Consider the following 16,201-nt stretch of genomic DNA (forward strand, 5'->3'; position numbering starts at 1 on the left):
CTTGGGCTTGTTAACAAAAATGAAGTGCCCTCAGGCTGTGGGCGGGGTATAGGGGGAGGACCGGAGCAACCTGGGATTCAAAAGCTTTGCTGTTGGTGTCCGGTCCTCCAGGTCCCACCTACACCCTATTGTCTCCCTGTGGACCCTATGGATTTCGAAGAAAGAGAGTTAGCCAAGGTAGGTTTTACCATAAGTCTCCTTTTTTCAAACACAGCCTGTAACATGACAGTTATTAGATGATTGGTTGGTTGTTTATCACTCACCACTTTATCACTTTCCAGAACTGTCCCTAAGGGACAGATGTACTGGCCTGCAGATTTAAAGTGGCACCAGAAATAAATGCTAAACCAGGCTGTTACCATTTTAAAACTATCAGTCAAAGCTTTCACAAACCGCCAGATAGTAAATGATGATAGTAAATGAACCCCTGGGAGTTATGTGGCCAAGTATTGTTTTAAATAAGTTTAGGTAATTCCACTTTATAATTCATAATATTGTTGATGTTGGTGATGATTTATTAATTACCACGTATTTTAGTGATGCCATTACTCCCCAATTGTAATCTTAACATGTAATTATCTATTGTACTTGTCACAGACATGGGTACAACATGTGGAGAGATCCCATGAAGCCTACACAGATCCTGTCCAAACTCTGCAAAGAAGGGAAGATCGATGGGCCACATTTTGGACCCGGAGGACGAGTCAAGGTCATGAATCGAGTCTTCACTGGCCCCACAGAAATTGAAGATGAAAATGGTGAAACTTTTGTCCCTTGAGTGCTCCTTGTTGGTGACATGTAGAGTGAATATTCCAGCTAATTAATGATTGCTTCGCTGTGTCCTGCTGCCGTCACCGCAGGTCAGAAGAAACAGACCGATGAGCATCTGGCTCTCTCGGTCCTTCACCACTGGGAGGAGATCCCCCGGGCCGGGTGCAGGTTGATTCCAGAACATGTAGAGACCCGGCCACTGTTAAATCCAGACAAACCAGGAATTGAGCAGGTGAAGTCAGTGGTTTATTGTAAACACAAAGCCTCATATTCATGGAACCGTAAAACCTTTACCAGCACTGTTCACAACAGTGGGTAAGAATTGGGGGTTTGAGGACACCCCGCATGTTATACATGGTGGAAACGGTCAAAGTGTCCCTGCGGGTTCCAGCCTTTCAGACAACTCCCTAAATTAACTTCAACTTTTCATTTTTTCACCTGAAATACTCTTAGATTTAACTTAATTTAGATCTTAAATAGTCATGATCGTGGTGGGGCATCAGACTGTTTCCCTGTCTGACTGTGTTCTCCGATAAAGTAGAGTTGGAAGGTGCAAAGGTTTAATTAAAAGGAACAGTTTTGGGGTCCAGCACCTATGACCCGCCTAAGGATTCAGGTCCTTTTAAGGAAAAGTCAGTTTGCCCTATCTGTAAACAATCCAGCCCCAGAAGATGAAACCTTGTTTTCATTATGATTAAACTCTATATACTGTAGCGCCAACATATTATACAGCAACAGTTAATATAGCTCACATCAGTCACACTGGAGGAATTGCATGCCTACATGGGAAGAACATACATGATGTCCTGATAGAATTAGAACATTTTGGTCCCATCGCTGGTAGGCAATGAGGCCAACCACTGTGCAACACTTGGCGTACTCGTGTAGCCTAATCTGCACTAAGCATGCAATGTCGCTCATCCACCTGCTCATACAACTTTTTAACCCTTGCAAACTATGCCATCCTGGACCATAAATCCATGGAATTACCCGGTGCATACGCCGAGCACTAACTGCTTGAGTCTGTCTTCCACAGGGCCGTTTAGAAATGTGGGTGGACATGTTTCCGATGGACATGCCTGCGCCAGGTCCTGCCATTGACATATCTCCAAGGAAGCCAAAAAGGTACCAGAAAAACTAAGTGATTGGGTTGTGTCTAATATTGTTCAAAAAGCAGAAGACGATGACGCCTCCAAACGTTCTCAGCAGAATAGTGGCTGGGACACCTGATAAAGACTTAAAACATGAAGGGCCTGATTCTGAGTCCCACACAAAAGCGCCCGTCTGCGAGTTTATGCAAATGTCGCTACATACTCCATGCAACTGAATCTGCAAGGACTGCGACGTGCACTTTTACACGCTATAATACCGATTGGTACATACCTATACGCCACACGGTTTGCACCGTCAGAACTTGCACCAATGCTATGGCAGGTGGGGCTTGTCCATCTATCTATGGCCTCCAATGCTTGTTGCTGGTCATTTGTGAACGGAGCCGCTTGTATTGATGCGCCCACTGAACGGACCATACTTGCGTGCACTACCAATCACCGCCCAGCGATGCCCACCACTTTCCCACATTTCTGATACGATCAGTCCCGATCACAGCAGCAGAGTGGTCACTCTGTGTAACGCGTAGGCCGTAGGGGTTTTTGGAAATTTTCACATAAGCGCAGTAGCAATAAAATACCCAACCACGGGAACCTCTGCGTTGTGTGCGGATGTGAATCAGGCCCTAAGTATTAATGGGGTAGTAAGTTTCACATTGGCATCTAACCAGTGTGAGCGTCACCCCCTCCTCCTCCACACGTGCACACACGCAGACCCACTCCCACTTCCCAGCCACAGTAACCCCAACAGGATTGCCCCAGTACACTGTCCCATATTCCCCCAACCACAATGGTTGTATTCACATCTAAAGAATAATAATGATTGCCCCTGATAATCTGGGCTCTTAATTTGTCCTTAATGTTTTTTCTTCTTCAGGTTCCATAGGGCTCCACACAGACAGTGGGGTGTAGGTTGTACTTGGAGGACCGGACACCAACAGCAAAACTTTTTTCTGTCCCAGGGTGCTCCGGTCCTTCCCCCTATACCTCGCCCACAGCCTGAAGGCAACTCAGTTTCGTATGTGCATCTTGTTACACGGCACCGTGTCCATGCAGCCTTTCCTCAGGACCCCCCTGGGTTTCCTTTTCACAGGTGTTGGCAAAAATTGCAGACCACCTAGCGGTCCCTGCGGTAGCTCCCCCTATGGGATGGCCACAACAGGTACTCCCTGCAAATCCAATGCCTCCTTTGCCTCCTCCATGGGTAGACGTATGTTCTACCTCAGTGCAGTCTGGCGGCGAACTCTACAGCCTTTCAACAAATGTTGCAACAGCAGAGACCCTTCTTCAAATAGAAGATAAAGAACCCACTCCTACGGCAAAAGAGCCACTCCTTAAACGACAGAAGGTAGTTTTGCCGGAGTTTCCTCATTCTGATCAGCTATCTGATCTAATGAGTGAAGCATGGAATATGCCAAATAAAAAATTTCAGCTGCCTAAATGCTTGATTTCTTTTTACTCTCTTCCAGCTACTGATTGCACTAAATGGGAAGTTTCCCTGCAGTAAATTTCCACGTGACACGTCTGGTTAAGAACGCTACCTTACCTATCCATACAGCAACCTCCTTAAAGGAGAGTACAGATAGAAGGATTGAAGCTTGCATGAAGTCTATATACTCTCTTACACAAGCTATTACTCATCCTGCCAGGGCTACGACCTGGGTGGCAAAAGCCATTGAGAGTTGGCAGAGGCCCTAGAAGACACATGTCCCTCTGATGCTTCTCGGGAACAGTTGTCCTACATCTCTCACATTAGGGATGCAACCTCCTATTTAGGAGAAGTAGCTTTGGATACTGGTCTCTAGCTTCCAAAGTATCTGCTACTTCCGTGCTAGCCCGCCGTATCATTTGGCTTCGCTCATGGAAGGCAGACTCGGACTTTAAAAAGGCTTTGGAGTCTCTGCCTTACTCTGGGGAGATCCTGTTTGGCCCAGAATTGGACAAAATTGTGACTACCTTGGCAGCTTCTAAGACGGCGTTCTTGCCCTCTACATCTACTACGAAGCCTCGGATGTCATCCTTTCGGTCCTTTCGTCCCCAGGGAAAAGCTAAAGGTCAGTCCTTTCCACGGCAGTCTGAATCCACAAAAGGCTCCAAGTCTAGAACCAAACAGGCCTGGGCTACTAGACGTCCACCTACCAAATCTGAGCAAAAACCTTCAGCCTGATGGGGTGGGTCTCCCCCTGGGGGCTCCCCGGGTGGGAGGCCGACTTCTTCAGTTCGCCCAGTTCTGGCGTCAGACCACCACAAATACCTGGATACAAGAAGTGGTTTCCCACAGGTTCGCCCTATCATTCCCGAGGCAGCCCCTCCCCAGCAGTACTTTTGCACAGGACCTCCATCTGACCCAAGCAAAGGCCTGCTACTCCAGTTTTTGCTGCTCTCGGGGGTAATAATTCTGGTCCCGTCATCACAGCGAGGGACGGCTTATTACTCTATCCTTTTCTTGGTTCAGAAGCCCAATGGGTCTCATCGGCCTAGCCTCAACCTCAGGTCTCTGAACAAGTTTATCAAGGTGCCCAGGTTTCATATGGAAATCCTTCACTCTATTGTCCTGGCTATGGAGCCTGGGGACTTTATGGTGTCTCTGGACAGGGCCCCAACAAGGGGGGAGGGAGGGGCTAAGGGGGCACGTGACCCAGGTGCCCGGACTTGAGGAGGTGCCGGGGAGAGGCTGCCGGGAGGCTAGGTTGCTTCTCTTGTGGGTTTGGAGCCGCATCCCGACCTTGAGAGGCACAAAGACACCGTCAGTCTAATGTGGTGCCTGTCGCTGGTCAATCAGTGCTCGTGGACCGGCAGCCAATCAGCAGAGGCTGCCGGTCAGTGAGCTCAAATTGGTTCGCGAGCAGCGCCACATTACAATGACGGCAGTACCGACAGTTCCCCAGTGTGTGGCAGCCCTTACCTGTCCCGCGCCATCCTGAGCTCACCCACCGCGTGGCCCCTGCAGGTAAGAGAAGGGAGATGGAGCCTTTCTGTGACTTAATGTAAAAGAGGCCTTACTGTGGCATAATGTATAAGGGTCCTTACTGTGGCATAATGTGTAAGGGGCACTACTTTGGCATAATGTATATGGGGCATTACTGTGGCACAAATGTATAAGAGTCATCACTGTAGCATAAAGTATAAGGGGCATTACTGTGGCTTAATGAATAAGGGGCATTACTGTGGCTTAATGTATAAGGGGCATTACTGTGGCATAATGTGTTATAACAGCCATTAATGTGTGAAATAATGTGTTATAAGGGGCACTACTGTGTCACAAAACCACACACCCTTTTCGTCCTCTGTGTTGTATTTTTTTTTTGGGGGGGTGGGGGGGTGCCAAATTATGTCCTTTCTCCGGGTGACAAAAATCCTAGTTTCGGCCCTGCTCTGGACATTCAGGGCGCTTAACTACATGTACCTATAGTACCCTCTCTTAAGCAGTATCTCCGGATTGCTGTCCTACAGCAACATTACCAATTTCAAGCACTGCCTTTTGGGCTTTCTACAGTTCCTGTGTCTTAACCAAGATCATGGCAGTTATGGCGGCCTATCTCCGTCGTCAAGGGATCAGACTGCTCCCATACTTGGACGATCTCTTGCTCTTAGCAAGCTCTCCAGAGATTCTTCACCGCCATCTACAGGTAGCCATTGTTTTTCCACAAATGCACGGCTGGCTGATCAACTGGAAAAAGTCTTCCCTGACCCCTTCTCAAAGAATGTTGCATCTGGGAGCCCTCCTGGACTCTCAAGCTCAGAGTATCTTCCTGACAGTAGACAAAATCTCTGCACTACATACCGAGTGCGCAGGTTACTCCACAGTCACCGAGTGTAAATTCACTCTGCAATGCAGACCTTGGGATCCATGGTGTCCACCTTTGATATGGTGGAGTTCGCTCAGTTCCACTCCAGACTTCTACAACACCTGATCCTCCCCAGGTGGAATGGGCTGCCCCAGACGCCATTGGTACTCCGATCTTCAAAGTCTCTCCATAGACATGCCTCTCCAACTTCTTCAACAACCCTCAGGGTCCCTGTCTACATCCGGACCTGGCCCATCTGTCTTTGACGGCCTGGCACTTGAGACATCCCTCCTAAGGTCTAAAGGGTTTTCTAGCTCTGTGTTACAGACCATGGTCAGAACACGTAAAGCAGCCTCTGCCTGGATTTATCACCAGGTGTGGCATACATATTTCCAGTGTTGTGCTACCAGAAACTATGACCCTCAGGTTTTTAGGGTTTCTAGAATCCTTTCTCCAAGCTGGATTGGATCTCGGACTCCGCCTAGCCTCTCTGAAAGTGCACGTCACTGCTCTGTCCATCTGGTTCCAGCGCAGAATTGCTCCTCTGCCGGATGTTCACACCTTCCTGCAGGGTGTTCTCCATAAACAACCTCCCTTTGTCACTCCTGTGGCTCCGTGGGATTTGTCAGTGGTTCTCCACGCATATCAGGAACCTCCATTTGAACCCCTGGATTCAGCAGACATCAAATGGCTCACTGCGAAGACTGTTTTTCTTCTGGCTATAGCGCCTGCCCGTAGGGTATCGGGTTTAGGGGCACTCTCCTGTCGTTTCCCATTTCTGATCTTTCATCAGGAGTGGGATGTTCTTCGAACGCGCCATGGCATCCTTCCCAAGGTGGTGTCTCATTTCCACCTTAATGATGAAATTGTAGTTCCGGCCTTTCAATCACCAGACCTCTCGGCAGGTGAGGCCACTTTGGACGTGGTCCGTGCTCTGAAGATCTACATGGAGCGTACTGGTTCCATCAGGAAAACGGATTCCCTCTTCATCCTATATGGATTCCACAAGAAGGGGTGGCCAGCTAACAAACAGACTCAGACCAGATGGCTTCGCATGACTATTTCACAGGCTTACACACAGGCTAGCCTTCCTGTACCAGCTACATTATCTGCTAATTCTACTCGCTCTGTGGGTCCCTCGTGGGCAGCCCTCCGTGGTACATCTGCTGAACAACTATGCAAGGCGGCCACGTTGTCTTCTGTCCACACATTTCTTAGATTCTATGCCTTTGATACATTTGCCTCTCAGGATGTTTCCTTCGGATGCTGGGTTCTTCTCTCTGTTCAGGAGCATCCCTGTCCTTGAACAACTGCTTTGGGACATCCCCATGGTCTCCCCTGTGGAGCCCTATGGACCCTGAAGAAGATAAGGAGAGTTATAGTAAAACTTACCCTTATTAATTCTCTTTCTTTGAAGTCCATAGGGTCCACAGGGCACCCGCCCTGATGCACCTGGCTTCTTTGGGTTTCTTCTCTTGGTCCCTTGTTTCCTTCTCTGTGTGAGAGTGTGATTCCTCTGTTACCAGTCTTCCTTCTCTCCTATCCTGCTCCTGCCTTGGGCTTGGTAACACAACTGAGTTGCCTTCAGGCTGTGGGCAGGGTATAGGGGGAAGGTCCGGAGCATCCTTGGACAAAAAAAAGCTTTGCTGTTGGTGTCCGGTCCTCCAAGTACCACCTACACCCTATTGTCTCCCTGTGGACCCTATGGACTTCGAAGAAAGAGAGTTAACAAGGGTAAGTTTTACCATAACTCTCCTTTTTTCTTATTAACAGGAGCTTGGACACATAAGCCCAGCCCCCATTTACTGACGCAACCCCCAAAATAGTTGCAGTGATTTACTTGCCGGGGAGAAAAGGGCCATATTCAGTGATAATTATGTCACCTTTGGTGTTTCCTTGGGTTTATTATGCTGTAATTGCATCTCAATAGTTGCTGGAATATATTTCAGCAAGATCCAAATGTCATCAAAAATGGGGTTTATAGATATTTTGTTTGAACGGAGACATCAATCAACAAAAAAGCCAACGTGATGTTTCAGGAATGCTGCGGTGGCTTCAAATGTATTTTTATGTCTTTGAATATTTTCCCCGTCTTCAGCTGTTGATGGGTGAATATTATTTATGACAGGTATCATTTCCCGAAAATGCATGTTACTCACGTCTTACATATAGAGCAATAACTACGTATATCAAACGCATTGTTACATATTATCAGTATAGCGCTGTCCAAATCTTGTGCGTGCAGTAGTTGTTGGATATTTAAAATTGAGGCACTTTAATTCACATCAGTCAACTTATGTGTGATAGTGTATTGTACATAGCATCTGTAACACAGGTTTATTTATCACATCTGAGTACCAACAACTGCATATGTGTACGTTTTGTTTGTTGTTTTGTTAAATTACTTTTCTTGTTTGTCTGTTTCATGCGATGATTACATGATAATATTCTGGGATAATTGGGAATATTTTCTTTACATCAGTGGGAAACATACATTAATGAATAAATCCAGAAAGTACAGTATTATCACTATATATTTTAGTAATGACCAACCTGCCCTACAGAAGAGTAAACCCTAATTCTGTGCACTGCTTCTGGTTCATGGTGACGTCTAGCTAGGCCCGAGCCTGGCTCTAGTAGAAGTCATTTGGTCACCATGGCTACGGTCTTCCACACGCTCATTTCTTCATTATTATTTATAGAAAGGAAACCGGGCACTGGCGTTAAAGTTCTGCCGATTATCTTTAATAGTAGAATCTACCTTTGCCAAACCTTAGACTTGTAGTTCTTCCTTTCTGTGGGCAAGTAATATGGCTACAAAAATATTTAAAAAAAAAAAGGTTTTCATATCACTCTGACCTCGCCATAAGTGTTCTTCTGGCAGATTAAGTTACACCCTTCAGCCCCATACAATTAATTTCCTGTGTTACGACACAAAAATGGAACCCAACTCACTGCTGTATTGGGAAAAAGCGTTGACCCGCGAATAGGCCTCTGATGAACCTCCACAAAAGGTGGCATCACCTGGACTTCTGTACATCAAGTTGGTGGACTGAAGCATCCAGATCCCCCCCCCCGGAGGTGAAGCTGTTCCGCCATCTCCCGATAGCTCCCCTCACCCCTGTCCCCGACATGACCCCCTCTCACCTGTCTCACTATCTCCTTGCCAGATACGAGCTTAGAGTGATAATATGGAATACCGATGAGGTAATCCTGGAGGATGATGATTACTTCACAGGAGAAAAGTCTAGTGACATTTTTGTCAGGGGGTACGTACAAGTGAAGACTTGTCTCTTTGTGTTGTGTGTGGGCTTCTGTGTACACTCATGGCGCGCACACACCACTTTCCATCCTGCCGCTGTTGCCGGGTTCTTTTTTGATTTTTGCTTTTGTGTTGTGCGTGATTAACAGAATTTTTTGCCTTTTTTTTTTTCTTTGCTTCTGTTTTTTTATTTTTGTTTTGGTTTTCTTTGTCTTCTCTTCCTGGTTTGTTTATCGTCGTGCTGTTGCCAACTAGTTTTGAGCTGCGTGTTATAATTTGGAACACTGATGAAGTGATTCTAGAAGATGATGCGTTCATGACAGGAGAGAAGATGTCTGACATCTATGTCAAGGGGTAATGATGCACGGCCCGTATACTTCTAACACCCACGGCCCACTCCCCTCTCTCCTCTCACCTGCCTAACCCTGGGCGTATAGAATGTGCAAATCCTCCCCCCACCCCACCGCCATCACTGCTTGCACCACTGCACTGAACTGCACTGAACTGCTGCAACCTTTGCCAGCCTGCTCCCGTCTCTAGCTCGTCTCTGGGTTGACATGTGGTGGAACTGTTGGGTCTTTTATGACATGAAACTGCTCTTCAGTTTTTGAGGTCAGCAAATTGGGTCGGGTCTCACCAATTTCTAATAAAAAAAAAAAGAAAACATCTATTTAATTTTTTCTAACCTTGGCCCCTAGTTACTTAGGGGGTCTGTTTACTAGGCAGTGTTAGGAGACAGAGTGAAAAGTGATAAGGTACCAGCCAATCAGCTCCCAACTGTTATCTCACAGGCTGTGTTTGAAAAATGACAGTTGGGAGCTGATTGGCTGGTACCCCATCACTTTCTTATCACTTTTCACTCTGTTTCCTAACACTGCTTAGTAACTAACTAGACCCCTTAGAGAGGGAGGGGGTGTTATTCTACAGACGGTATGCGTTCCTACAGACAATACATAAAAAAGACATTTAGCCCTGATCTGTTTCTAAAAAAAAAAAAAGGGGGGGGAGGATAGGTGCGCTAAGTGTTAACTCCAGACACCCCTAATTGTGGAAGCGGCTCACCTGGGGGTCCTGATACTCACTCCACAAAGTATATACAAAAGTAATAAAGGCAGAGAAGCTTTAGTCTGAGTCGGTTATCGAGTCACAGGGATTATTTACTAAGCATCAATGTTAAAACAGGTAAATAGCACCATATCTACTGTTAATAGCACAATTACAAAATGCAATCAATAATTAAGGACTGTTAGTAATGTCTGTGCCGGCAAATATCAGCACATGCAGTGATCTCTGTAATCTCTCATGAACAAACAACCGCTGCAGAGTAAAAATCGTCAATTGGCATATAGGTTATTGTCACATAGAAAGCACATAAACCCTCCGTACAAAAATCAGTAATAGTCCTTTTTGCTCATAGATACACAGTTTATATCAGGGATCAGGGAACTTTTTTACCTTTCACCCCAAACTATATTTAGATATGCCAACATTACCCCCTTGATTTGAAAGGAAGGAAATCATATAGTAGTGCTCCCATATAATGCCCCTGTAATAGTGCCCCCATATAATGCCCCTGTAGTAGTCCCCCCATATAATGCCCCTGTAGTAGTGCCCCATATAGTGCCCCTGTAATAGTGCCCCCATATAGTGCCCCTGTAGTAGTCCCCCCATATAATGCCCCTGTAGTAGTGCCCCCCATATAATGCCCCTGTAGTAGTGCCCCCATATAATGCCCCTGTAGTGCCGCTTGTACAAAAAAAGCCACTTACCTTAATCCCCGCTCCTGCATCCGCCGCCAACCTGTCCGCCCGGCTGCTCCTCGGACCTATGGGAGAGAGGCGGAAGCTGGAGTTCAGAACAGAACTCCAGCCTCTGGCTAACGCGGCGCTGCAGGGATGGAGCCGGGCGCCTGCTGGTAATAACATCTCAGCGGGCGTTTTGCTTAGAGCCTCCCTGCGGCACAGCCGGGCATACATATGAGTCATATTATAGAATGATTCATATGCATGCCCGGCTGTCCGTCCATTACCCCCAGGAATTTCATTTTTACCCCATGTGTGGTAATTTACCCCTGTTCCCTGACCACTGGACTAGATGCACCAACAATGTAGATGAATATTAGATGCTTTGGGACATTCAGATTCTACTTAACATTTAGCTAGCACCTTCTATAAGACAATAGATAGAATCTGATTGGTTGCTATGGGCAACATCTCTTCTAAAACTCACTTCTAAAAACTCTCACTTTAGTAAATTTACCCCTTTGTGTCAAAATTACTTAATAAGCAGATTGATGTAGAATTTGTACAAAGTATCTTACCGGTATTACCCCCTCAAAGAGTAGGACAGAAGGAATAACTAACCTAAAACGGTATATTACCCAATATGATCCCGATAATTCACAGAGTGGTAAGTCGCTCCATGGGTTAGTCAGCGGTAACGGATCCAAGTAGGGACCAGCTGATCTGAGATCTGCACATGCCAGCTGCAAGGTCCGTGCTGACCCAGGACCAGATTAGACGGCGATGGACCGGAGAATCAATACTCTGTGGGAGATGGACAGTGGTGCCCTGCTAGTCCCGTCAGCTGCGGTTATGGAGCTGGTCCCTCACAGGTGCATATTATAGGCCATCCCTCCATTGTCTTCATACACCAAGCGCAGAGAAAAGTGTGTTGAGCTGCGGAAATAACTGCAGCAGTGCGGAAGGTAACGGAATGGCGATTTAGAGCCAGAAGACAGGTGCAAATAGGTAGATAAACTGGACGCGTTTCTCCGGGTATGGTAGCTCGCTGTTTCTTCCTTCTGCGTCTATTGGCGGTCGCCCACCTGCGTCATTATTCAAATGCTGCTACAAAATCCTTCCCTTGTTTACATTCCTACATCCGAATGTGTAAGGACCGAGGCACCCGATGTCAGCGTCCGTCCTCGCAGTAATACCGCCTGGTGCGTCATTCTACGCCACCATCGGTCGCATCATTGAAACTTTCACCAGCACTATGGCGTATGCAGTGTCTATGCCCGTGTACAGCCTCCTAAGTGAGCGGCCAAGCGTCTTTGTACGCAGCCAATTTTACACCGACACACCTGCGACACTCCCATAACACCCACCTCCCTGTCACCGCCCAGAACCCCCGCTACATTTTCAATACACTTCTCCCTCCCTGCGTCTGAAATTAGTACGGTGACTTTACACAAACACAATCGGTCCGCATGCGCGGTGCCACTTGGACGCAGGCGCAGAAGCAATAAAATCACCACGTCCGACTTCGGCAGTGCGTGTAACTCTGAATCAAGCCCAGTGACTCCATTTTTTTTTTGCCAATCCCCAACTCCTCTGCACCTATTGCAGGACGCTCAGTTCTGGTTAAACACGGTTCCCAGAGGTTATGACCACACTAGAGACAGAGCGGCAGATGAGACAGCGCACGTCCCAGTAATACAGCTTGTTGAGAAGACCATAGAGAACTCACAAGAGATGCAGGGAAATTCTAGGTACGTTTGAAAAAAAAAAAGGGCAGGGAGTATATTTACTAAAGTGCGGGTTTTAAAAGTGTAGATGTTGCCCTTAGCAACCAATCTTGTCTAGACCTGTATAAGGAAGGCCAAGTGGAAAAGTCACCTTTCTGGTATGATTCCATAAAAATACACCAATAAAGAGAGCCATCGTCATCGGATCGGTATCACTTATAAGTCCCCTTCCCTGGAACCCAATCCCCCTTTTACAACGAAACTGGGCGAGACTTTCATGGTCTCCGTACAAAGGGAATTACTGTAACACTGTCTCAGCACTGGAGAGGTCTTTCTCACCCTGGCTCCACCACACAACCCCACCAGCTAGAGATGCCCCCAGGAGCCGGTGTGCCTGCACACAGTGTGTTTCATGTGTTTGCACCAATTAATGAAAAAGGGCTTTATTTTTTTTACTCCCCAACATGTAATGATTATTTTTGCCTTGTGTTCCTTGGTCCCAGGTAAGTGCCTTCATAACCTCCTTGTTTCTGAAAGGGCTTTAAATTCGCCATGTCGGGCCCTGCAGTAACAAAGGGGTTCCCTCATTCTGCAGATAGAGATGACTGCATCACCGAGCATCTTGCATGGCATGTTAACTCTCCGTTCTTACTCTTGTGGTGCCATCTGTCTACCTGGCTGTGCTGGGGAGGGGCATGTGGGGCTGTTACGTGTGCTTACCTGTCGTGGTTATTGCGTTACGCTGCATGCGCACTTCTCCATGGGCAGATTCACCCATAACATGTATATCTGTAACTGCGGGGAACGTCCAACTGTATTTGCTCAACTACATTAAGAGCAGCAATAAGTTATATTTGTAAAATAGATGAAGACAGGCATCTCCTAATCCCGGGTGACTCCCAGAGTCTCTTATAGAATGGAAGCACAGAGACTTTGGGTCATGTTACTTTTACATGATCCTTTACTAGAATCCAGGTTCCCTTTTTCATCATGATTAATATAAGTCGTAAAAAATAGATTCCATTATCGGTTTTATTGAATGTGTCACCCGGCAGGAGTCTGCATTTATTATCCCCAAAAATGTATTAATATAAGGTTGTCCCAGGTGTTTGGGTAGGAAAGCAGTGAAGACATATACGTATACTGTACATTCACTGTTTCATAAAATACAATGTATCCTGCAGTTTATTTCTAAGCGTGTTATTGGAGATGCATTTACCTCCAGTACCAGTAATTATGGATAATATTGGGTTACTCACTGTTATATTTATTATAGTTATAAGGTGCTCTCAGGTCCACGTGTGAATTAAAGTGGGTGACATAAATCTTGTTGTTCTTTGCGCCTTCTGTAAAGGACTGCCCGGATTATAGATAGTGGACAACGTTTCCATAGGATATGTCTTGTCCATTCTTGAAAGCCCAGCTGACCATGATCTTTCCCTGCACCTCCTGTTGGGGGCGCTGGAGATAGATGGTTGGTGGAAGCATTTGACCAGTTGGATATTATTCCTGCGCATAGGGACCACATTGCTACTGTAGTGTAGTACCATACAAGAGGAAGAGCCACGGGAAGGGAGGCTTGCCATGAGAAGGCGGAAACAATTTGGGGAAGCTATTAAGTACTGCCCCCTCCATATACTGTTACTTCCCTCTTATTTAACACCAACTTAAAATATTAAAATTTACAACCACCTAAGTTACATTAGAGATTTCTTAAGAAAACTTTTTTAACTTTTTTTAAGACACCCTTTCATAAAATGTATTGGATCCTTCATAGCATGTTGCATTTAATCTCTGTCCACTGGCTTTGGCTCCGGTTGGGATATGTAGGTGGCTGAAAGGGCAGCAGGAAGACAAACAAGACACGGATGTCCACTACCACTCGCTTACCGGAGAGGGGAATTTCAACTGGAGGTTTCTGTTTCCGTTTGATTACTTGGTTGCCGAAGAGAAGATCGTCATCTCCAAGAAAGAATCCATGTTCTCCTGGGATGAGACGGAGTACAAGATCCCGGCCCGCCTTACGCTACAGGTCTGGGATGCCGACCATTTCTCTGCAGATGACTTCCTTGGTAGGTGGATATATTGTGATGAGTAATATGCTGATTGGGTGCCAGCTGCGTTAGAGTAACAACGTGATGGGGAGATTGGGGGTAACAACTGTCCACACCTAATCTTAGCGGATAAGAAGAGAAGAGGAGACACACATCCCCTGGCCACTCTGTGTTATCCAATAGCCACAGCTCCTGTACACAGACCACTCTCTGGAACCACAGCTACAGAGCAAAATGGAGTCTGTCCCATTGCCACATAAACTCGTTTGGTTGATTTTTTAATTTGCTGAGTTACTTCCATGTCTTAGAGATCAGGAATACTCCCATGTCTTAGAGATCAGGAATACTCCCATGTCTTAGAGAGAGTACTCCTGTGTCTTGGGAAGCAAGAATACTCTATTGTCTTCAAGAGAAAGACTACTCCCATGTCTTTGAGAGTAATAATACTCCCATGCATTTGAGACAAGAATATTCTCATGTGTTAGAGAGTAGGATGTACTCCCATATTTTAGAGAGCAAGAATACTCACATGTCTTCAAGAGAAAGAGTACTCCCATGTCTTTGAGGGCAAGAATATTCCCATGTTTTAGAGAGTAAGAATACTGCCATGGCCATGTCTTAGAGACCAGGAATACTCGCGTGTCTTACAGAAGAAGGGAACTCCCATGGCTTCAAGAGCAGGAGTACTCCAATGTTTTAAAATAAGCCATGTTCAATGATTCATGTGTTGCTGAATATATGTAGAATAAAAAAAAACTCTACCGTAAGAAGGTCATATACCATGTAAAACAATTTTGTATAAACATACACTACCGTTCAAAATTGTGGGGTCACTTAGAAATCTCCTTATTTTTGAAAGAAAATCACTTTTTTTTCAATGAAGATACCATTAAATTAATCAGAAATACACTCTATACATTGTTAATGACCATACTAGCTGCAAACGTCTGGTTTTTAAAGGAATATCTACATAGGTGTATAGAGGCCCATTTCCAGCAACCATCACTCCAGTGTTCTAATGGTACATTGTGCTTGCTAAGCGCGTTAGAAGACTAATGGATGATTAGTAAACTCTTGAAAACCCTTGTGCAATTATGTTAGCACAGCTGAAAATTGGTTTGCTTGTTAGAGAAGCTATAAAACTGGCCTTCCTTTGAGCTAGTTGAGTATCTGGAGCATCACATTTGTGGGTTCGATTATACTCTCCAAATGGCAGAAAAAGAGAAATTTCATGTGAAACTCGACAGTCTATTCTTGTTCTTAGAAATGAAGACTATTCCATGCGAGAAACTGCCAAGAAATTGAAAATTTCCTACAACGGTGTGTACTACTCCCTTCAGAGAACAGCACAAACAGGCTCTAACCAGAGTAGAAAGAGAAGTGGGAGGCCACGGTGCACAACTGTGCAAGAAGACAAGTACATTAGTCTCTAGTTTGAGAAATAGATACCTCACAAGTCCTCAACTGGCAGCTTCATTAAATGGTACCCGCAAAACGCCAGTGTCAACGTCTACAGTGAAGAGGCGACTCCGGGATGCTGGCCTTCTAGGCAGAGTGGCAAAGAAAAAGCCATATCTGAGACTGGCGAATAAAAGGAAAATATTAATATGGGCAAAAGAATACAGAAATTGGTCAGAGGAAGATTGGAAAAAAGTGTTATGGAAAGACGAATCAAAGTTTGAGGTGTTTGGATCACACAGAAGAACATTTATGAGATGCAGAACAAGTGAAAAGATGCTGGAAGAGTG

At 45.8% G+C, this 16,201-nt stretch overlaps 1 protein-coding gene across 11 annotated transcripts in view; it reads left to right on the plus strand.

The window, feature by feature from the left end:
• The window catches only part of OTOF (otoferlin), a 377,128-nt gene that overhangs the window by 344,990 nt on the left and 15,937 nt on the right, over positions 1–16,201 (plus strand). For 10 of the 11 annotated variants that reach the window (XM_088465708.1, XM_088465713.1, XM_088465714.1 and 7 more), the window contains 5 exons: positions 598–758; positions 861–1,003; positions 1,808–1,896; positions 8,839–8,937; positions 14,230–14,471. In XM_088465708.1, the coding sequence (XP_088321834.1) occupies positions 598–758; positions 861–1,003; positions 1,808–1,896; positions 8,839–8,937; positions 14,230–14,471 (734 nt within the window). Of the gene's footprint in view, positions 1–597; positions 759–860; positions 1,004–1,807; positions 1,897–8,838; positions 8,938–9,185; positions 9,285–14,229; positions 14,472–16,201 lie in introns of all 11 variants that reach the window. The other variant, XM_088465710.1, reaches the window with a different exon arrangement.

This window comes from Taudactylus pleione, unplaced genomic scaffold (genome assembly GCF_031769625.1).
Source record: "Taudactylus pleione unplaced genomic scaffold, aTauple2 ptg000063l, whole genome shotgun sequence".
Classification (NCBI taxonomy): Eukaryota; Metazoa; Chordata; class Amphibia; order Anura; family Myobatrachidae; genus Taudactylus; species Taudactylus pleione.